The 22,503-nt window shown below is 44.4% G+C and overlaps 2 protein-coding genes across 2 annotated transcripts; both read left to right on the forward strand.

The window, feature by feature from the left end:
* Window positions 1-13,684: 13,684 nt before the first annotated feature.
* LOC123138355 (DIS3-like exonuclease 2) lies at window positions 13,685-18,871 on the forward strand. Its single transcript, XM_044558319.1, has 6 exons — window positions 13,685-14,293; window positions 14,412-14,465; window positions 14,553-14,618; window positions 15,524-17,740; window positions 17,833-17,904; window positions 17,990-18,871. Exons 1-6 carry the CDS (start codon window positions 13,913-13,915, stop codon window positions 18,380-18,382), a joined length of 3,183 nt encoding a protein of 1,060 aa, XP_044414254.1. The 5' UTR covers window positions 13,685-13,912; the 3' UTR covers window positions 18,383-18,871.
* A 542-nt stretch (window positions 18,872-19,413) lies between these two features.
* LOC123138356 (alpha-amylase type B isozyme) lies at window positions 19,414-21,646 on the forward strand. The gene is made up of 3 exons (XM_044558320.1): window positions 19,414-20,054; window positions 20,159-21,103; window positions 21,213-21,646. Exons 1-3 carry the CDS (start codon window positions 19,974-19,976, stop codon window positions 21,462-21,464), a joined length of 1,278 nt encoding a protein of 425 aa, XP_044414255.1. The 5' UTR covers window positions 19,414-19,973; the 3' UTR covers window positions 21,465-21,646.
* The last annotated feature ends 857 nt before the right edge of the window (window positions 21,647-22,503 follow it).

A 22,503-nucleotide genomic window follows, 5' to 3' on the forward strand; every position in this document is an offset into this window, starting at 1 on the left:
TATCAAACGGAGTCCAAACGGAATGACTCCTTCGGCAGCGTTATTTTTGGGAAGAATATCACCCAGGAGACTTGGATTTCACATCAGAAGAGCCTCGAGGAGGCCACAAGATAGGAGCCCCCCCTACTGGGTGCGCCCCCCTGTCTCGTGGGCCCCTCGAGCACCTCCCGACCGACTTCTTTCGCCTATATAAGCCTACGTACCCTAAAAACATGGAATATCAAGATAGATCGGGAGTTCCACCGCCGCAAGCCTTTGTAGCCACCAAAAACCTCTCAGGAGCCCTTCCCGGCACCTTGCCGGCGGGGGGGGGGGATCCTTCACCGGTGGCCATCTTCATCATCCTGGCGCTATCCATGACGAGGAGGGAGTAGTTCATCCTCGAGGCTGAGGGTATGTACCAGTAGCTATGTGTTTGATCTCTCTCTCTCTCGTGTTCTCTCTCATGATCCCTCTATGGCACGATCTTGATGTATCCCGAGCTTTGCTATTGTAGTTGGGTCTTATGATGTTTCTCCCCCTCTACTCTCTTGTGATGAATTGAGTTTTCCCTTTGAAGTTATCATATCGGATTGAGTCTTTTATGAGAACACTTGATGTATGTCTTGCCGTGCTTATCTGTGGTGACAATGGGATATCATGTGCCACTTGATGTATGTTTTGGTGACCAACTTGCGGGTTCCGCCCATGAACCTATGCATAGGGGTTGGCACACGTTCTTGACTCTCCGGTAAAAACTTTGGGGCACTCTTTGAAGTACTTTGTGTTGGTTGAATAGATGAATATGAGATTGTGTGATGCATATCGTATAATCATGCCCACGGATACTTGAGGTGACAATGGAGTATCTGGGTGACGTTAGGGTTTTGGTTGATTTGTGTCTTAAGGTGTTATTCTAGTATGAACTCTTGAATAGATTGATCCGAAAGAATAATTTTGAGGTCGTTTCGTACCCTACCATAATCTCTCCGTTTGTTCTCCGCTATTAGTGGCTTTGGAGTGACTCTTTGTTGCATGTTGAGGGATTGTTATATGATCTATCTATGTTATTATTGTTGAGAGAACTTGCACTAGTGAAAGTATGAACCCTAGGCCTTGTTTCCTAGCATTGCAATACCGTTTACGCTCACTTTTATCGCTTGTTACCTTGCTGTTTTTATAATTTCAGATTACAAATACCTTTATCTACCATCCATATTGCACTTGTATCACCATCTCTTCGCCGAACTAGTGCACCTATACAATTTACCATTGTATTGGGTGTGTTGGGGACACAAGAGACTCTTTGTTATTTGGTTGCAGGGTTGTTTGAGATAGACCATCTTCATCCTACGCCTCCTACGGATTGATAAACCTTAGGTAATCCACTTGAGGGAAATTTGCTACTGTCCTACAAACCTGTGCACTTGCAAGCCCAACAGCGTCTACAAGAAGAAGGTTGTGTAGTAGACATCAAGCTCTTTTCTGGCGCCGTGGCCGGGGAGGCTAGGTAAACGGCACTCACACCCCGTCCACTAAGCTCTTTTTTGGTGAGGTGAGTGCTTGAAGGTATATCTTTAGATCTTGCAATCGAATCTTTTTGTTTCTTGTTTTATCACTAGTTTAGTTTATAAAGGAAAATTAAAAAAAATGGAATTGAGTTTGTCTCATACGCTTCATCTTTTTAATATCTTTCGTGAGAATGATGGCAAGGAAAATTGTGCTCAAGTGCTAGAAGAAGAAATCTATAAAATGTTTTGCACTAAATCTTTGAATGATGAGCATGATTGCAATGTTGTTAGTATGAATTCCTTGAATATCCATGATGCTAATGATATGCAAAGCCACAAGCTTGGGGATGCTATGTTTGATGGATATGATATTTTTTGTCCCCCAAGTTTTGATGAGAATATTTATTATGATGAAAGCATGCCTCCTATTTATGCTGATTATATTGATGAAAGTGGGTTTGGAAGAGTGTCAACTTTAGGTAGTATTGATCCCACTATTTTGGAGGATGTTTAATCTTATTGTGATGAATATGAAAGTGGATTTGGAAGAGTGTCAACTTTATTTAGTGATGATTCCACTATTTCGAAAGAGGTTCCAATTGATTATGAGAACAAAGTTGATATCTATGATGATTATTGTGATGACTTGTATGCTATAAAGAATAAAAATAACCATGAAACTTTTCATCATGATTTTAGTTTTCAATTGGATTATGCCTAACATGATAGTTATTTTGTTGAGTTTGCTCCCACTATTATTCATGAGAAGAAATTTTCTTATGTGGAGAGTAGTAAATTTTCTATGCTTGTATATCATGAAAAGAATGCTTTAGGTGCTGGTTATATTGTCGAATTCATTCATGATGCTACTGAAAATTATTATGAGAGAGGAACATATGCTTGTAGGTATTGCAATAATATCAAGTTTCCTCTCTATGTGTTGAAAATTTTGAAGTTATGCTTGTTTTATATTCCTATGCTAGTTGATTATTGTTCCCATAAGTTGTTTGCTCACAAAATCCATTTGCATAGGAAGTGGTTTAGACTTAAATGTGCTAGTCATATTCTTCATGATGCTCTCTTTATGTTTCAATTCTTATGTTTTATGTGAGCATCATTGCATCATGCCTAGCTAAAAAGGCATTAAAGACAAGCGCTTGTTGGGAGACAACCCAATATTTATCCTTACTGTTTTCGTGTGTTCACATGATTATGCTACTGTAGTAATCATGTTTTATAGCTTTTGTTTCAATAAAGTGCCACGTAGAGCCTTTGGGAAGACTTGGGTGAAGTCTATATGATCTTGCTGTAAAAAACAGAAACTTTGCGCTCACGAGTTTAGCTTCCATTTTTTACAGAAGAGTGATTTTAGGTTGATTCTTTTTTCATATGATTAATAGACAAATTCCTCAGGTCCACCAATTTATTTCATAATTTTTGGGGTTCCAGAAGTATACGTTTGATACAGATTACTACAGAGTGTTCTGTTTTTGACAGATTCTGTTTTCATTGTGTTGTTTGCTTATTTTGATGAATCTATGGCTAGTATGTAAGGGTATGAACCATAGAGAAGTTAGAATACAGTAGATATTACACCAATATGAATTTAGAATGAGTTCATTACAGTACCTAAGTGGTGATTTTTTTATACTAGCGGAGCTTACGAGTTTTGTTTTGAGTTTTGTGTGGTTGAAGTTTTCAAGTTTTGGGTAAGGATTCGATGGACTATGGAATAAGGAGTGGAAAGATACTAATATTGGGGATGCCCAAGGCACCCCAAGGTAATATCAAAGGACAACCAAGAGCCTAAGCTTGGGGATGCCCCGGAAGGCATCCCCTCTTTCGTCTTCGTTCATCGGTAACTTTACTTGGAGCTATATTTTTATTCGCCACATGATATGTGTTTCGCTTTGAGTGTCATTTTATTTTGTTAGTATTTGCTTGCTGTTATTTAGAATAATGTTTTGCATCTTTATTTTGAATAAATATGTCAAGGATAGCCTTTACCATGCTTATTTTGCTAGTATGCATGTTGCTATTTGAAAACAGAAAGTTTACCGCTGTTGCAAAAATTCCCTAGGAAAGTCAGAGCATGATATAATGTTGAATCTTTTTGCATAATGAGATCTGATAAATATTTTACAGCTTAGTATTTTTCTTATAATTTTTGGAGTTAGGGAAGTATGATGAATCTTGCATTCTTACAGACTATACTGTTTTGACAGATTGCTGTTATGTTTGCATTGTTTGCATATGTTTGCTTGTTTAATGATTCTATTTGAGGATAGGAGTATTAAATATGCAGAGACATTTAGTATTCAATGTTGAATAATAATTTTAGTGATTTGTTACAGTAGATAATGATATGGTTTTGCATTGGTTTATACTAACCTATCTCATGAGTTCTTGTTGAGTTTGGTGTGGATGAAGCTTTTGATAAAAAGAGAAACCATGATATGAAAGGAATTAAGGAGACATAAAAGCTCAAGCTTGGGGATGCCCAAGGCACCCAAAGATAATATTTCAATAAGTCTCAAGCATCTAAGCTTGGGGATGCCCCGGTAGGCATCCCACCTTTCTTCTTCAACAACTATCGGTTAGTATCAGTTGAGCCTAAGTTTTTGCTTCTTCACATGAGTTGTGCTATCCTTGCAATGCCATTTTATTTTGTTTTGTTTGCTATTTGAATAAGATACCAAGATCCGAAATTCTTAAATGAGAGAGAGTCTTCGCATAGTTGCATAATTATTTAGCTACTCATTAGTCTTCACTTATATCTTTCTGGAGTAGTTTTTCATTTACTCTTGTGCTTCACTTATATCCTATGAGTAAATGGTTGAATGAATTGAATGTCATAAATCTGAAATTATTTATGTTTCATTTGCTTATCCCATGGGGAGTAGTGGCTTTACATATAAGAAGTAGAGGTTGTAAATTTATTGATGGTTAGCAAGCATTGTATTGGTCATTTGAACAATTCATGAAAGAATATTGAAGGAAGAGGGATTTCACATATAAATATACTATCCTAGACATCTTTTACAATTGTGAGCACTCATTAAGTATGACATGCTAAAGAGTTGATGTTGGACAAGGAAGACAACGTAATGGGTTATGTTTTCTCGCATCTTAGTTAAAGTATATTGTCATGGATCATTCAAACATGTTGAGCTTGCCTTTCCCCCTCATGCTAGCCAAAAATTCCTAGCACCAAGTAGAGATACTACTTGTGCTTCCAAATATCCTTAAACCCAGTTTTTGCCATGAGAGTCCACCATACCTACCTATGGATTGAGTAAGATCCTTCAAGTAAGTTGTCATCGGTGCAAGCAATAAAAATTGCTCTCTAATTATGCATGACTTATTAGTGTGGAGAAAATAAGCTTTGTACGAACTTGTTATGGAAGCAATAAAAGCGACGGACTGCATAATAAAGGTCCATATACAAGGGGCAATATAAAGTGACGTTCTTTCGCATTAAGATTTTGTGTATCCAACCCTAAAAGCGCATGACAACCTTTGCTTCCCTCTGCGAAGGGCCTATCTTTTACTTTATGCAAGAGTCAAGGTGATCTTCACCTTTCCCTTTTTCATTTTATCCTTTGGCAAGCACTTTGTGGTGGGGTGATCCTGATATATATATCCAATTGGATGTACGTTAGCATGAATTATTATTGTTGACATCACCCAAAGATGAATACGTTTGGAGGCAACATTATAAGCCCCAATCTTTCTCTGTGTCTGATTAAAACTTCATAACCACAAGTATTGCGTGAGTGTTAGCAATTACAGAAGACTATATGATAGTTGAGTATGTGAAGTTTGCTAAATCAAAGCTCTGACATAGACTCTTCCTGAAAGTAAGATGAATTACAATTGTTTGATGACTAAGAATGAAGTTTGCTACTTTTTAAGAAAGTTTATGGTTTATGCTCTAACATGTGCATAGCTTGTTACTTGATTATGAATAGTTTTATGAGATGAACTACTGTTTATGACATATATTGATGCTAGTAAAGGTGATTGAAATTATCATTGATCAAACTTGTGCACCTCTAGCATTAACACTTCATAAATTCTTTCTTTTATCATTTACATACTCGAGGACGAGTAGGAATTACTTACTCATCTTCGGTGATGTATGCTCTTTTCTTGCCCAGGACGGTGGCGCCCCCAAGCTTCTACAGCAAGGGCCTTGCCACAGTCGGAGGCTCGGTTGGGCGCGCAACGGGAGACTCTGGAGCGGCAGTAGCAGGCGACAAGGCGAGGGCGTTGCCCTAAGGTGGTGCCGGTGTCGTTCCTCCCTTCAGGCTCCCGCGGATCAGCCTTCATAGCGGGGTCCCCTCAGACCTTATAACGACCCCAGCGGGACGCGGGGACCCCCCGACCAAGCCTTCCCCGGTGTCGTTGTCGTCAGAAAGACCCCCATCTCTTCATGGGTCGCCTCCGAGTCCTCCTCCTCCTCCTCACCCTCGATGGAGCCCTTGTTGGAGGACACCTCCACTGGGGAGTCGGGATGCCCGGATGGCATGAGCCCTCGCTCGTTGAAGATTGGCATGGAGGCGGCCAGCGCCGCCCCATCGTCGCGGCGATACAACGGAAGGTGGGCCACTGGAAGGCAGCCTGGATCCTTCTCGAGCAAGACTTGCACAGCCTTTGCCCAGATCCTCAGCCGTTAGGTTCCCTCGGCGCAGTTGGAGGTCATCTTCTGTGCCCTTGAGGTCCCACATGGGGCGCGAGTGAGCTTGGAGGGGGGCCAGGCGCCGCGTCAGGAACTCGCGGTCAATCATGGCCCCTGTAAGCGCCACGGAGCCCATATCAGCCTGCATCTTCTTCAAGACCGGCGCCTCCTAGGGATTGGTGAGCTTCTCGTGAGACCATCGAGCCAACTTCTTCGGCAACCCTGTCGGCAGCTCCAGTCGAGCATGATGGCTCCGGGCGTCCAGGTATATCCACCTGCGCTGGAAGTTGTCCACCTTCTCCCCAACCTTTATGAGCATGTTATTATCATGGAGCATGACGAAGGAGACGCATCCGGAGCGCTGGTTTGAGCCATGCATCTGGATGGAGAAGAAATGGCGGAACAATGCAACGGGGTGCCTCACCCCCACGAAGGCCTCGCGGTAGAAGGCAAAGATCGACAGGAGGAGGACGGAGTTAGGTTGGAGATGAAGCGTGTGGATCTGGTAGTGGTTAAGGATGGCGAAGAATAACTTGGAAAAAGGCGGGACGGGCCCCGCAAAGAGGTTGTGGAGGAAGAAAGGGAAGAATGCACCCACCAAGGCTCCCTGCTCAGCAGACTCGACCCAAAGCTCGGTTGCTCCCCCTTGTTTTCATTGCCCGCTGTCAGCAGGAGCACGGCAGCGAGGTGCTCGACTTCGGTGATGGATGACGGGCTGAGGGCCGCTGCGACAGCAGGAGCGACAGGTGCGGTAGTGTCGGCAAGCTTCGCCTTCTTCCCCGTCATTGGCGAGGAGCTTGGGAGCGAGGAATTGGTGGATCTAGAGGCGCCCTCGGCAGGAGATGGATGAGATCTAGAGCAAGACGAAGGGAAGGCAATGAAAGCTCGGCTGTGGGAGTTGGCCTTTTTGTCAGGCCGCGCTAGTGGTTGAGGCATCATGGGGAAGCGGAGACGCCCACGTCCCATCAAGCGCCACACGTCGGCTCGGTCCGCAGGCGATTGGGGCCCGCGACGTTCCACACTTGCCCTTTGGCTTCGCTTCGAAGCCAAGTGCGAGCATGCCTTGGGCCCTAGGGCTTCTGTCGCCGTTTTGGGAACCAAGGTACCCAGACTTGCCTGCCTACGGCCCATGGTGTGGCTCCATCGACGGCTTGGTACGGCCCATCTTTGACCATGACAAGACAAGACTCCCGCAAAGGGCCAAGCCTCGTGAGGTGGGCGACATCAAGACCCCATGAGGCAGCGGCCTCCTCAGGTGGCCTCCTGACGGGGCGGAGATTTCTATGCAATACCCAGCCTCACGAGGCTGAATGACATCAGCCATGATGACCAAGGCCAGGCGCGCGCCAGCGGACGTAGAGTGGCAGGTTTCCTCTTTGGTGCAAAGGAGGCAAGCACATGTGCGGAGTCCCAAGGAATCAACCAAAGGTTGCTATTTGCCTACAACGAGAACAGGACCGCCAGAACGGCAGGATGGATATCACCGCCGAGCCCACTACGACACCATGATCAGAAGCTTTGCAGGCGAAGATCACCTTTTGTCAGGATCAGATGTACTTCTTGTCCCCTTTCAAATTTGGCCGTTGTGGGATCCCTTCCTACCTAAGTTTTGTAGGAAGAGGACCAAGGCCACTAGAAATATAGCCTACCCACCACCGTAGAATGCATCGGGTGATCAGCTCACCAAATCCCCAAGAGCTCATCACAAGAACAAGCCTCCCTAGGCTGTTCTTCCACTTGTACTAGTTCATCCTCAGCCCCCCGTGAGGCTAATCCACCACAAAGCAGGAGTATGGTATTACACCGCAAGGTGGCCCGAACCTGGGTAAACTACCAGGTATTTCTCCTTGTTCATCGAGCTAGGTCGTGAGAGCAGCAGATCGATCGGCTTGAGAGGTTGAGTTCTTCACACACGCCCCTAAGTTCGAACCTTTCTTGGGTCTGCGGAGCCCGGAATCCGCCAGCTGCCGTGCACAGGCCTCCTCCCGGGAGCGGCGGAGCGCAAACCAGACGACCGTCTCCTCCTCGGGGCCGCGTGGATGAGCTTCGGGTCAATGGATCTGGAGGTGAAGGACCTCGGATGCGCTGCCCGCCATGCCAGAGACAGGGAGAGACCGCCGGACGGGAGCTTGGGTGGCAGAGGGGAGTGGAGTGAAGTGGCTAGAGTTTGGTCCGATGAGCGAATGAGGAGGAATATATGTGGGGTCGACTAGGCTAGCGTTGGTTGGGTCTGACGTGGCGGACGCGCCTGGGCTCCCCCTTATCCACCCCATATTTGGGATGGATATGAGATGTGATGGTCAACCCGGGCGTTTGAGGCCCGTTTGAGGCATCCGTTTGGGTTGATTTTCGTGATCGATTAGTGAGCGGGCGGGCTGCCCGAGTTTTGAGGTGGGTTTGGGGCGCTCGACTATAGATGCTCTTACAACCAATATGTGAGTAAATTAGTTGTAACAACATCTTATATTATTGAGTACTCCCTCCATTCCTAAATATAAGTTAGGGTTTGTGTCTTATTGAACTACCATTTTCTTAACACTAACAAAAAGACTATCACAATTACTTAAAATTCAATTACCCTATCAATGATGGAACACCCCTACCCACCCCTAATGATTAGCATATTACTGAAGTGCCGATAAGTTTTTTGAGAGCTTCTTTATGATTCGCCTGTTGCTTTTTCTTGGGGTTTATAATCCCACATCTCCTTTAATGGTGCATCATATTTTAGAAATTGCTACACACATGAAAGCATACAAAAGTGATTTGCAATTATGTGATGTTGTTGTTGCCATGAAAAGCAAATATTTGAAATATTGGAAAGAAATTCCAATGTTGTATGCATTTGTATTTATTTTGATCATATGGCTGAACTTGCAGGGTTTGGTGATTAGAAGTATGTCAGTGTTCAACTGCAAAGGCATTCACTAGCACCAATGGCTAGAAAGAAGAAAAGAGCATGGGAAAGATACTTGTCCTCCTCCTCTTCCTTGAGCTCATCAACACCAACAAAAAGCAGGGCACATGATGATTGTCACGGAGCCGAGTATTGGTAACGCACCTCAAGAGTGATAAAATCAGCTAGCGGAACAGAATGATGACGACTTCAACATAGGGCAGTGGTGGTATGACCACAAACTTGCATATTATGCTTTCCATAATTCACACCAAATGTGTTAACAGTACCCCGCTCAGGGTATCGTCAGAGTTTACTTTTAATTCAGTTGGAAGAATACTGAACGAGAAAAGAAACAACCCCACAAGTGATAGGGCGAAGATACTAATGATCATGGAAGATTGGGAACTAGCCAGACAGAGAGCCTAACACACTAAGGATAACACATATTTGTCATTCATGTTTGACAATCTTTAATTAGACGATGAATAACCAGAAAAATAGTTGTAATATGTAATTTTGAGCAACCTTTGCAATACTCTTTTTCCTTACCAAGGTTTTTCTCCACGGGGATATTTATCTGGAAGGTTTTAATGAGGTAGCTACTAATAAAGTTCAATATTTATCCATATGACACCTTGCCTCTTTTTGAGTTGAGCTTGTAACTAGTTTTTTCTATTTCTCTGTAGTTTTCTTGATTTTTAGATTTCCTATTTTTATTACTCATTTTTTTATATTTTTCCGAATTAAAAAAAGGCCCACAAGGCCGAACAACTCATAAGACCGAAACGGCCCGCTAGGCCAAAAAGAAAAAAACTATAGTTGTGTCGTGCTGTGCAGGCGGCCCTATATCTCGCCTTCAGCGAGAGGATAGGAACCCGCTGAAGGGGCGACCGAGATGGGCCAGTCCAGGAGCGCGTGAGGCCACAACCTCTTTTTTGTGTTCTTTTAGGTTTTTTGTTTCTATCTTGCTTTATTTTTTAATTTTATTTTTATTTTTCTAAGTATATATACTACAAAAACACTATAAAAATATTTGAAGAATGTTGACCAAGCATTTGAAAAGTGTTAAATGTATATAGAAAAAGTGTTTATAACATATACGAAGAAGTATAAAAAACTGATCACGTATTTAGAAAATGTTAATCAAGCATTTGAATTTTTTTGAAAAAGTATTTGAAAAATGTTGGTCAAGCTTTTGGAAAATGTTAACTATGTATAGAAAAATGTTGTCCATGTACTAAAAAATTGATGATTTTTTATCATCGAGATAAAAATGTTAATCAAGAATTTGCAAAATGTTGATTAAGTATTGAAAAATGGTGATTAAGCATATAAAAAATGTTAACTGTGTTAGTAAAAATGTTGATCATGTATTAAAAAAATGCTGATTTTTTTGGTCATGTATATAAAAATGTTAATCACATTTGAAAAAATGTTGTACAAGTATTTGTAAAACGTTGTTCAAGCATTTGACAAAATTTTAAATGTGTATAGATAAAATGTTTATCATGTATTAAATAATAATATTTTTTGTTAATGTATTTAAAAAATGTGAATCAAGCATTTGAAAAAATGTTGACCAAGTAATTAAAAAATGTTGATCATGCATTTGGAAAATGTCAAATGTGTATAGAAAAAATGTTGACCATGTGTTCTTTTTTTTAAGATGTAAATATTAATCAAGCATTTTTAAAGTGTTAAAAATGTGTATAAAAAGTTGTCCATGGATAAAAAAAATTGTATTGGAAAAATGTAAACGCATATTAGAAAATTGTTGTTGATATATACAAACAAATGTAGAAATGAAAAACAAAAAAAAACAAAGAAAACCAAATAAACCAAAGAAAAAAAGAAATAAAAAACTAAATAAACAAATGATAAAAGAATGAAAACAACCAGAGAAGAAAAAGAAATAAAATGGAAGAAAGTTAAAATATGAAGAAACCCGCCTCAACTTGCTTCAACTAGGTCGCCCCCCCCCCCCCCCCCCCCCCCGCCCCACTATTTAACGCGAACAGTTGGCGGGCGCGATGACTAGTACCAACGTTTTTTTCCTGGAGCTCTAGGGCTTTGATCCGTCGTTCTCCCCTCTTTCTTTTCTTCTTCTTAACTGTGCGGGAAATAGGCCGGCCCGACTACTGTATCCGCTTCAACGAAGCACCTACAGTCTCACTAAAGGCAAGATACAGAGCATAACTGGTTTGCTGCCAAATATTGGCTACTACTTGGTTGGTCTTGTCTATCTCACATAAAGTTGCCAATAGTTGGCAAGTCTTGGTATTGCCAATATTTGGCAAGCCAAATATTGGCAGCAAACTAATTATGCTTATAGTCGCCGCGGTATCGTGCCGACCTTTATAACTAGCATGCTAGGGCAATCCCCGTGGTCAGGCCTTCGGGCCGCATGGGAGTACCCTTTTATAAAAGCGTCGACACAGGTCATGCAATGCCAGGCCCTTTCACATCCGTCCCGACCCATGTGGCCAGGTTTGGCTACACATCTCGAATAGAGTTGTACGTCCGCAACAGAAGAAGCAAGACATATTCAAATGGGACCCGTATTTCATGCGTAGCACGATGCGCGCACGACAAGTGCACATGCTTTTTCCCAGACCATTTCGGGATGGGGCGCTAAGTGTTTTTCCTTTTGCTTTTTTCTGCTTTTTTTTAAACATTCAGGATTTCTGAAAAATGTTCATTTTTTTAAATGTTCACAAATTGGGGAAAATGTTTATTTTTTTAAAACTCTTTATGGATTTGAAAAAAGTTCATGAATTCAAATATAGTTTATGTATTTCAAAAAATGTTCAAGCTTTCCAAAATTCTAGCTAACAGTTATAATTTATTCTGAATTTTATAGCACGTGAATAGGAATCATCTACTTCTTCTTTTTCATCTCAATTGAAAGAAACGATAAATTTTATTGTGTTAGCAATATATGTTTTGAGATAGAATCTATCGAGGAGAATAATCGCAACTATATCAAAAAGCAGGAATATATTTTTTTGAAAAAGTATTGCGAAAAAGTAAAATAAAAGGTTCACTGATTCAAAAAATATTTGCGAATTTCAAATTTTTCCCAAAATTTAAAAAATGACCCTGATTGAAGGAATGTTGAAAATTTTGAAATTATTTCCAAATTTGAATAATTTTTCGTGAGTTTGAAACTTTTTGTCGGTTTTTGAAACATTTTCGTGATTTCAAAAGGTATTCATAGAAATGTTCACAATTTTTTCTGAAAATATAAGACTTAGAAAATTTCAAGAATTTTTTCATGAGCTTGAAAAATGTTCACAAATTTATAAAATGTTCACAAATTCAGAGAATGATCAGGAATTTACAAAATGTTCTGGAGTTTGAGAAGTATTCATTGAATTTGGAATTTCTTCTCGATTTTCATAAAATTTTGCAAAATTGAAAATTGTTCTCAATTTTAATAAAAGTTTGCAAAAATTAAGATTATTCTTGATTTTCATAAAATGTTGCACAATTATAAAATGCTGACTTAAAAAAGAATGAATTTGGGAATTGTTTGTGATTTAAATAATTTCATGTATTAAAAAAGGAAAAAAGAATACTGACAGGAAAAAAAATAAAGAAACGGACCAACGGGACAACCCATTACTTCGGGCAGATGTGCATGTTTGGTTGCTATCCCACGACCGACGCGCAGTATAGGATCCCCGATGCAACCTCTAACAACACTATTCTCGAGCACCTTCAGTTTTGCAAGGATATTGATAAACTTTTAACAGTGTAAGTTGATCCACGAAAGCATTCACCATTCGAGGCAACATGACCAACACCACAACATCTTTGCACGGGTAGAAGCAGGCGGCGGATGTGCAGGTGCAACACCCCGTGCCCGAGCACACATACACATAGGTGGAGCCACATCGCACCCATGCGCCAAAGCGAAGGAGCAACGATAGTCCTAATCTCAGCCCGAGCTCAAATGCTCTTGGCATGAACAGTAAAATCGAAAATAAATAAATAAATAAAAATTCAAAAAAACCTTACTTTTTTTGTCAACCATTAAAAAAATGCATCGAGTGCTTGTAAATTTTCGTCATCACAACACATTTGTGGTGGTCGTGGCAAAAAGGTAAAACCAGCGCTCCAAAATGTTTTGAAAGTAGCATCTTCGGAGCATCAATCTTTTTTTTTTGGCACGGCTTCTAGGAATGTGATTTGATGGTGAAAAATTACATGCACTAATTTTTTTTATCGGTGTTCTTGATTTGATGACAAAAAAACTCCTTTTTTTTGCTTTTTCATAATTTTTTTGATTCTACTATTCATCCGGGCTCATTGAAGGCCCCGCAGCAGGCATATTGCGTAGGCAGCACCCGGAGGAAAGAAAGGGAGAAAGAGAGAAAGCGACGAGGCGTCGGGAAAAGCGGGAGTCGGCGCACCCCATCGCCGACCAAACCCTGCCAGCCTGCCGTCCTCGCCCCGCGACGCAACCACGTACTCCGCGCAAGCCAACACAATATCCCAAAGCCACCGCGCCGTCCGTCCCTCCCCCTCCCTTCCTTCCTTCCCTCCCTCCCTCCCTCGCCCCCACCCCACCCCACCCTTCTATTATATCCTGTCCCCTTCTCGAAGCCACCGCCTCGGCCCGCCTCCTCTGTCTATCCCTCCCCTTCCCCCCTCTCCTCAGCACCGCCCTCCGGCACCTCGGTTTTTCCCCTCCCGCTGGTATCGCCGCAGAGGGCGACGCCTCCTCCACACCAGATCTAGGGTTCCCCCGCCTTCTAGAACCTTCCCCCCTCCCCTCTCCCCCCTCTCCATCTCTCTCGCGCGCTGCGATTCTTCGAGGAACGCGAGAGGCCGCTGCGCATGAGGGCCACCGGAGAGCACGCCGCCGCCATCCCCGTCCGCGCGTCGCCGTCGCCGTCGCCGCCGCCCCACACGGAGGACGACGCCGAGCGGAGGCGCCGACGCCGGCCCGCGCGCCGCCCCAAGCAGGCCACCCCGCCCCCGCAGGTCGACGCGGCGGGTCCGAGCCCCTGCAGATCGATGCCGCCCATGCGCGCCGACTCCCGGCTCGACGCCGTGGCGCTGGCCGAGGCGGCCGGGACGAGCCGGTCCTGCCCCCTGCTGCCCACGCCGTCCCGCGTGGAGGCGCGCGGTCCGGTGGTGGGGACGGGCGGGGGAGCTCCCAGGAGGCTCTTCTTCCCGCCCTACTGGCCCGAGCAGGTTGTGGAGGACGCCCTCAAGGTAGTGGATCGTGACGCTTGCAGCCTTCTTCCCGTAGCTCTAACTTTGCGTGAACTAATGTATTGATTTGTTTTTGAGAGAACTAATGTGTTGATTTGTTGTTGCCTCCTCTATGCAGAGAGGGAATGTCTTCTCGGGGAAGTTCCGCGTGAATGCTCACAACCGAAACGAGGTAAGCATGGAGTCCTTCCTAATTTGCTTCTCACTGTACTGTCTCTGTGCTATTGGTGGGTAATGTTTGGAATCTGTGATGTTGCAGGCGTACTGCACGATCGATGGCATCCCTGTGGATGTTCTCATTACTGGGCCGGCGCAAAACCGAGCGGTAAGTTCACGTCTACTTGCACACAAAGCAAAATGAGTGTATCTATTAACAAGTGAGAACTGTGTACGGTAATTTATAGCAATCCCATATTAGTGGATAGCGCAAAGGCTTAATGATGCTTCCAGCCTGTCATTCTGCCTTGAATTGCATGCTAACTGATTAGCCACTTTGGGAAGTATAATGTGCTAGGAACTCAGGTAACACAGTGCTTGTCATATATGGCAGGAGACGAGTCTAATAACAAATATTATGTACGATGTTGTCATTTTGCATCTTCTGCTGTTAAGTTGTTTTGTGATGCCACAGGATTGGACATTTCAATTTGTGTTCAACTTTCGATTGCTTGTGACTTTGCAAATTATATATGTAGAACCTATGTCTAGCTTGCTTTCCCACAAATTGGTCAAGCACATTGGGAGAATTGCCTGCTCTTGGCGTGATTTTGAGTCGACTCTAAACACATGGATGAAGTGGTATGCCCTTAGGCCACATAGCATGCTTGAAGCTCTTGCATTTGAAAATGATTTAAGCAAAGCTGCATGATACATTATGTTTATGCTGCGGTCATTTTTCTGAATGTTCTGCTGAAGATGTTGTGCCCTTATTCGTCTTTCCCGTGGGCAATATTAACCTGCATTCTTTATGCAATCACCTTGTCTGTTTGTCTCATAATCCTGAGAAAACATTCTCTCAGGACGTCTTTATTTAGTAGTACAAACAATTCATGCAGCGAATTAATGTAGCTGATATGTTTCTAAGAAAGCATTCTCTTTCCTTGATGTGTTATATGAATAGATATGGAATTATGAATGTTCAGTTCTGGTCTTGTGTTTCTTACTATATATACCCAGAGTACATGGTTCTCTTACTTGCAATGACATGTTCTTTCTTGATCCACTTTGCAGATTGAAGGTGATGTTGTTGCCATCACATTGGATCCTGTTGTTTACTGGACTAGAATGAAAGGGCAGAACATTGCATGCAACCCTGCCACTGGAGGAGTTTCTGTTGCTCGGGAAGTTAGTGAAACAAACGGGAACCATAGTTTGAAGAAAGGACAGGCAGATGCCAGCTGCAGGTTTGAAAAGTGCAGTAATGGCCAACCTGTTCCGGACAGGATGCATAACCATCACAAGAACAGTGGTTTTAGTCAAGCTGTTATTTGTGAAAATGGGCATGCTACTGTCCCAGTGAATTATGAAAACCTGGATGAAGCTAAGACCGAGTTTGCAAGAGCATTACAGAGGATCTGTTCTGTGATATACAATCACCCAAGCAGACGCCCTACCGGGAAAGTAGTATCTGTCATAAAGAAGTCTCCTCGCCGTAGTACTGTTGTAGGTTTCGTTGCTCCTTTCTCAGATTTCCCCGATGGAGAGCAGAGAAATCAGATGACTGTGCAGGGTTCCAAGAGGATGAACCATATATCATCCTCAATTTTCACGGGCTTGGTTCAAATCTTGCCTACTGATCCCAAGTTCCCGCAGATGATTGTTAGTATCAGCACTTTGTCAGATGGTATCAAACAGAGGCTGAAAGAAGGTGATACAACTATTTGGAAGGAATTAGTTGCTGCACAGATTGATGAATGGAATGAGGAAAGTCCCTATCCCTGGGCTTGTGTCGTACAGTTCTTGGGAAAGGGTGGACAGGTTGAAACACATATGGATGCTATACTGTTTGAGAATGCAATATCTGATGTTGAATTTTCCCCTCAGTCCATGGCATGTCTCCCTGACACTTGCTGGAAGATTCCGCAAGAAGAACTTGCAGCAAGAAAGGATCTGAGAAATGTTTTGACCTTAACAATAGACCCTCCTACTGCTTCGGATCTTGATGATGCAATATCTATTGAGACACTTTCTGGAGGAATTGTCCGTATTGGGGTCCATATTGCGGATGTTTCTTACTTCGTTCATCCAGAGACTGCATTAGATGCTGAGGCTCAGATTCGGTCTACCAGTGTTTACACCTTGCGACGTAAAGTATCAATGTTGCCTTCAAGACTTTCAGAAGAACTAGTTTCGCTTAATCCTGGGGTAGACAGGCTTGCCTTTTCAGTTATTTGGGACATTGATCCTCATGGCAGCATAGTTAATCGCTGGATTGGTCATACCATTATCTTTTCATGCTGCAAGCTGTCATATGATCTCGTGCAAGATCTGATTTCTAGTGATTCAAGCCAGTTTAGATCTGCAGCTGCATCTCTTCAAGTGCATGGCATGTTTAAACATGAGGATGTTATAAAGTCTCTTCGATGCCTCTATGAGATCTCGAAAAATCTGAAGGATATTAGATTCAAGGGTGGAGCTCTTTCTCTTGACACTTCAAAGCCCACGATCCTATTTGATGAAGATGGGGCTCCATGCGATAGCTATCGCTATAAAAGGAATGATGCATGTTTCATTGTCGAGGAGTTGATGTTGTTGGCAAATATGTCAGCTGCAGAAGTTATATCCAATGCATTCCCTGATTGTGCTTTACTTCGTAGGCATCCTGAACCTAATCCACGGAAGCTGAAAGAATTTGAGGCATTTTGTGCTAAAAATGGGTTTGGATTGGATTCTTCATCATCCGGTCAACTTCATCTTTCAATTTGCAGAATAAAGGAAGAGTTGCAAGATGATCCTGTTATGTTTGATATTCTCATGTTTTATGCTTCAAAGCAAATGCAGTCTGCAGAATACTTTTGCACAGGGGACCTGATAAGCAAGAAGGATGATTGGGCTCATTATGCGCTATCTATCCCTTTATATACACACTTCACTTCACCACTTCGAAGGTATCCTGATATAATCGTTCACAGGACACTGAATGCAGTAATTGAGGCTGAACAGATGTATCTGAAGCAAAGGAAAATATCCACTGGGCGGAATGGAGTGAAAGCTACATCTTGTGAAGTTGTGAGTAGATGCTTTACAGGCCTTCAATTTAGTAAGGATGCTGCTGAATCCAAAGAAGGGAGAGAAGCACTGTCTGCTGCAGCTAAGAAGTTTAAGGTCCCCAACTCTGAAGATCTTGGGGAGGCTGCTGAACACTGTAATGAAAGGAAGTGGGCCAGTCGCCGTGCAGAAGAAGCTGGACAAAAGCTCTACATGTGGGCTCTACTAAAGAGGAATGAGGTAATAATGGTGCATCATCATCTTTTATCTCCCGCAACAAAGTTTGTGTTGGTAAGCTTTATTTTAATTGATTTGTGGTTTTACTTTTGCAGACCCTGGTCTCCAATGCTAGAGTACTGGGGCTTGGACCAAGGTTCATGTCAGTTTATGTGCCCAAACTCTCGGTATGACTTTGCCCCTAATTTGCATGTAATAGAAGCTCTCCAGTCTGTGTGTTTTGAGTCACCTGACCATCATTTTCTGATGTAGATGGAACGGAGGATATACTATGATGAAGTTGAGGGATTATCTACTGAATGGTTGGAAGCCACTGGAACCTTGGTGCTTGATGCATGCAGGAATAAGCCCCAAAAGAGGGGAGGCCAGTTCAGATGCAGTAGAGCAATTGAGGAAGTCGCGGTGGTGGTGAACCCATCCGATCTAATGTTACCTGAAGACAGAGACGAATCAGGAGCAACTGAGACTACTGTGGACTCAGTTTTGCTAAGCGATGAGGCAGTGAAAGTTGAAGTTGCCCCAGCGGTTCTGCCCATGGTGATAAGCTACCTGAGCGACATCCCCGTGGTTCTTCATGCAATTGGTGGCGAGGATTGTCCGGTGGACATCGGAGTAAGACTATACTTGTCGTCATACTTCAAGTGACCAGAAACAGCTCATCATGACAGAGAACTATCTGTGAATTTAACTTCGTCCTAGTCGAACAAGACAATCGTAATAAAACGTGACAGAAAGGTAGCGGTAAAAAGTCGGTCAGGGTTCAGCAGGAAAACATGTCAAGTTAGTGTTGTAGATACTCCTATCTTTACTGTTCTCCGTTTCTTATTCACCTCCCTGTGGCATCCAAATGATCGTGTGGTCAAGTGGCCTTCCTTTTCGCTCCAGAGGCCGCCTGACCAGGCGACTCATATTGGCCGTAGTGTTGTGTATGTGCCAGTGATGTATTCACTAGTTCCTCCTCTAGTACTTTTTCTTTTAGTGTGAATCCACCTGCTATTTTTTTACTGGTGGGTTCATGCATTTGATGTTTTGTTACTTCTGAAAGAAAGGAATATCGCTGCTGAGCCCTGTTCGAAGAATATGTCCAAGCTATTCTGGCCCCAAATAAAATGTATTGGCACCTCATCTGTTGTACCTTTTGTGTTCAGCTTATTCACTTGTTTCTTTTTGTGCATCATTAGTTACTGATCTTGGACCTTGGTTATAGAATCTTACTCTTGTTGCCAGCAGTTGTGCTTAAAGATAGCGTGCGCCTCACCGGGCGGCCGCGGCTCTGCGTAGAGAGCACACTCTTCCGTTTGTTCTGTTGAGTCTGTTGGATTTGCTTTGGCCTCGCGATAACGTCTCTGCCCAGCGTTTATCACGGCGCCTGCTTATCCCACCCAAAGTTTGAGCAAAAGGTGCAGCTTCTGGTACGGAAATGACGTCGAGGAGTTGCAACCCCCAACCGGAATTCCTTGGGATGAACAATCTATATTTTCTTGCCACATACTCCTACCCTCACGAAATGAATGCTCATCGAACGAATGAATGCTCGGATATATGTTTATCTCTTTGGAATGAAACTCGCTAGAAAGTTTCTGAACCTGATGTCCAGTTTTATCTGCATCGAGAGTTGCACCACATCCGGGTTATTCAGGATAAGAAATTAAGAATGTGCTGACCGGATTTCTATCTGTTAACCAGGAATGCGCAAGTAACCTCAGAGCCATCCTGCCCACTTGCCATCAGTTGCCGCTGATCTTTTACGAAGGGTTGCAAACAGCATGTCTGGACTGAACCTCATTTTAGTGCGCGAAAGCTGAAACCATCGGTTGATAAGCTGAAGAACTGTACTGGTTTCCATGTTCTTGCCAAGTTTCCTGGCTTGTACACCGTTGCAGTAGATGAAGATTTGTAACCCCAGCACCCTATTCCATGAAAAATGCTCAAAGTTCTGTCCTCAGAGAAAAAACAGAGGTTCAAGATAACTGACAGTCGTTTTGTCCGGTGCCTTCTTACCGAAGGCGAAGGCTGGCTCCATCACTTGGTCCATTGAATTGCCTTTTGAGCTCATCGCACCGGCCGATAACAAACTCCGGCCGACATATCCACTGGCCCAAAGGAGCATTCAAGCCGAGCACGCCGCCTTCCGGCATGCTGCAGCACATTATAAATACCTGGCCAGACACACCAGCTGAATGCATCAGTTCTCCATCTTCCTCTTCCAAAGCTCAGCTAGAGAGGGCTGAAGAAGATGGCGAACAAACACTTGTCCCTCTTCCTCGTCCTCCTTGGCCTGTCGGCCAGCTTGGCATCCGGGCAAGTCCTCTTTCAGGTAAGATCGTGTCTGTTGTCTGTAACTGTAAGCATTATCTTCAGATCGTAGGTGCCGCGATCATGTATGTTTTGGACCGAGTTTTGATCCGAGTTCTGTGGTAGGGCTTCAACTGGGAGTCGTGGAAGCACAATGGCGGGTGGTACAACTTCCTGATGGGCAAGGTGGACGACATCGCCGCCGCCGGCATCACGCACGTCTGGCTCCCTCCGGCGTCGCAGTCCGTCGCCGAGCAAGGCTACATGCCGGGCCGGCTCTACGACCTGGACGCCTCCAAGTACGGCAACAAGGCGCAGCTCAAGTCCCTCATCGGGGCGCTCCACGGCAAGGGCGTCAAGGCCATCGCCGACATCGTCATCAACCACCGCACCGCGGAGCACAAGGACGGCCGGGGCATCTACTGCATCTTCGAGGGCGGCACCCCCGACGCCCGCCTCGACTGGGGCCCCCACATGATCTGCCGCGACGACCGGCCCTACGCCGACGGCACCGGCAACCCGGACACCGGCGCCGACTTCGGGGCCGCCCCCGACATCGACCACCTCAACCCGCGCGTCCAGAAGGAGCTCGTCGAGTGGCTCAACTGGCTCAGGACCGACGTCGGCTTCGACGGCTGGCGCTTCGACTTCGCCAAGGGCTACTCCGCGGACGTCGCCAAGATTTACATTGACCGCTCGGAGCCCAGCTTCGCCGTGGCCGAGATATGGACGTCGCTCGCGTACGGCGGTGACGGCAAGCCCAACCTCAACCAGGACCAGCACCGGCAGGAGCTGGTGAACTGGGTGGACAAGGTTGGCGGCAAAGGCCCCGCTACCACGTTCGACTTCACCACCAAGGGCATCCTGAACGTGGCCGTGGAGGGCGAGCTGTGGCGGCTGCGCGGCACCGACGGCAAGGCGCCAGGCATGATCGGGTGGTGGCCCGCCAAGGCGGTGACCTTTGTGGACAACCACGACACCGGCTCCACGCAGCACATGTGGCCCTTCCCGTCTGACAGGGTCATGCAGGGATATGCCTACATCCTCACGCACCCAGGCACCCCATGCATCGTGAGTCATCCTACAAATACTACATCATATCTAAATTTTCTTTTCTTCTTTCGTTCATAAAAATATAAAACCATGACCGAACTGATGAAAAATAATTGTGATTCTTTAGTTCTACGATCATTTCTTCGACTGGGGTCTGAAGGACGAGATCGATCGCCTGGTGTCAATCAGGACCCGGCATGGGATACACAGTGAAAGCAAGCTGCAAATCATAGAGGCCGACGCCGACCTTTATCTCGCCGAGATCGACGGCAAGGTCATCGTCAAGGTCGGGCCAAGATATGATGTGGGACACCTCATTCCGGGAGGCTTCAAGGTGGCCGCGCATGGCAATGACTATGCGGTATGGGAGAAAATATGAGCAAAATTGCCGAAGGAGCTCTACAATTTTTTCCCTATGTGTACGTGATACATATTGGTCCGAGCTCACGTTGTCCACATAGTACGATTTAGTACTTCCTCCATGTAAAAGTGAGGACGAGGGGCATCCATTGTATTCTCAATAAATAATAATCATTTCATATTTTCAGTACTTATGGTTCACTCAATGTTCATTGACCACAAGTTCACTAGTGACTTATGCAGGAGCATTCTAGTAGCCTCCATAAGACTGGAAGCATAAGCTTGAATATAATTCGATTTGCGCCAATTCTGATAGCCCCACCGATAGGAGCAAGACATACTACTGCCTCAGAATAAAGTGCATCTCTCAGGTGCATCGATTTTCCCGCGCCAGTAGCCACAAAATCGCCCGCCTGGTCAGGAATCACATACCTCCAACCTCCAGAATTTGAGCCTTCATTAAAAGCCCCATCAAAGTTTATTTTCACATGATCATCAGGAGGCTTTGCCCATTTGTGCAGAACCGCCTGTTTAGGTTGCCTCTCCGTTGGGATTGAATGCATGAAACTCCACCACAAGCTTCTCCACCCGATGGCAAACATTATGAGGACTAGAAGCCCGCTCCTCTGCATTTGATCTGTTCCTGACATCCCACCACACCCACATCAGGACAAAGAGCCCTCAGCTGGGTGGCACTATCAACCTTCCACAATTCAGTAAGCATCCCATGTGCAGAATTGTGCTGCAGCAAGGTTTCCCGAAGACCACCCAACTTTAGCCTGCTCCAACACTCTTTCACCATCTTACATTTCAGGAAGATGTGGCCGCCGTCCTCATTTAACCGAGTGCACACTGGGCAGGTCATGTCCAATTCCACGCCAACCTTTGAATCTTCATTCTGTTTGCCAATCTGCTGTGAACAAGGCGCTAGACGAACATTTTGAAATTGTTGGGACCTTGCAGCTTCCAAATTTTCTTCCAATTAAAACGTTTAATGCTTCTCCCTTTCATTTCAGTGGAGGTAGCCGCATCCCTCCCACACTTTCTGTCTCTCAGCA

This window comes from Triticum aestivum, chromosome 6B (assembly GCF_018294505.1).
Source record: "Triticum aestivum cultivar Chinese Spring chromosome 6B, IWGSC CS RefSeq v2.1, whole genome shotgun sequence".
Lineage (NCBI taxonomy): Eukaryota > Viridiplantae > Streptophyta > Magnoliopsida > Poales > Poaceae > Triticum > Triticum aestivum.

Excerpts from the sequence above, each read along its gene's own strand:
- LOC123138355 (XM_044558319.1), top strand. The coding sequence starts at position 13,913 with ATGAGGGCCACCGGAGAGCACGCCGCCGCCATCCCCGTCCGCGCGTCG. Across the intron at positions 14,619-15,523 it reads GGCCGGCGCAAAACCGAGCG|ATTGAAGGTGATGTTGTTGC; the intron begins GTAAGTTCACGT and ends TCCACTTTGCAG. Across the intron at positions 17,741-17,832 it reads CTCTACTAAAGAGGAATGAG|ACCCTGGTCTCCAATGCTAG; the intron begins GTAATAATGGTG and ends TTACTTTTGCAG.
- LOC123138356 (XM_044558320.1), top strand. The coding sequence starts at position 19,974 with ATGGCGAACAAACACTTGTCCCTCTTCCTCGTCCTCCTTGGCCTGTCG. Across the intron at positions 20,055-20,158 it reads CCGGGCAAGTCCTCTTTCAG|GGCTTCAACTGGGAGTCGTG; the intron begins GTAAGATCGTGT and ends GTTCTGTGGTAG. Across the intron at positions 21,104-21,212 it reads ACCCAGGCACCCCATGCATC|TTCTACGATCATTTCTTCGA; the intron begins GTGAGTCATCCT and ends GTGATTCTTTAG.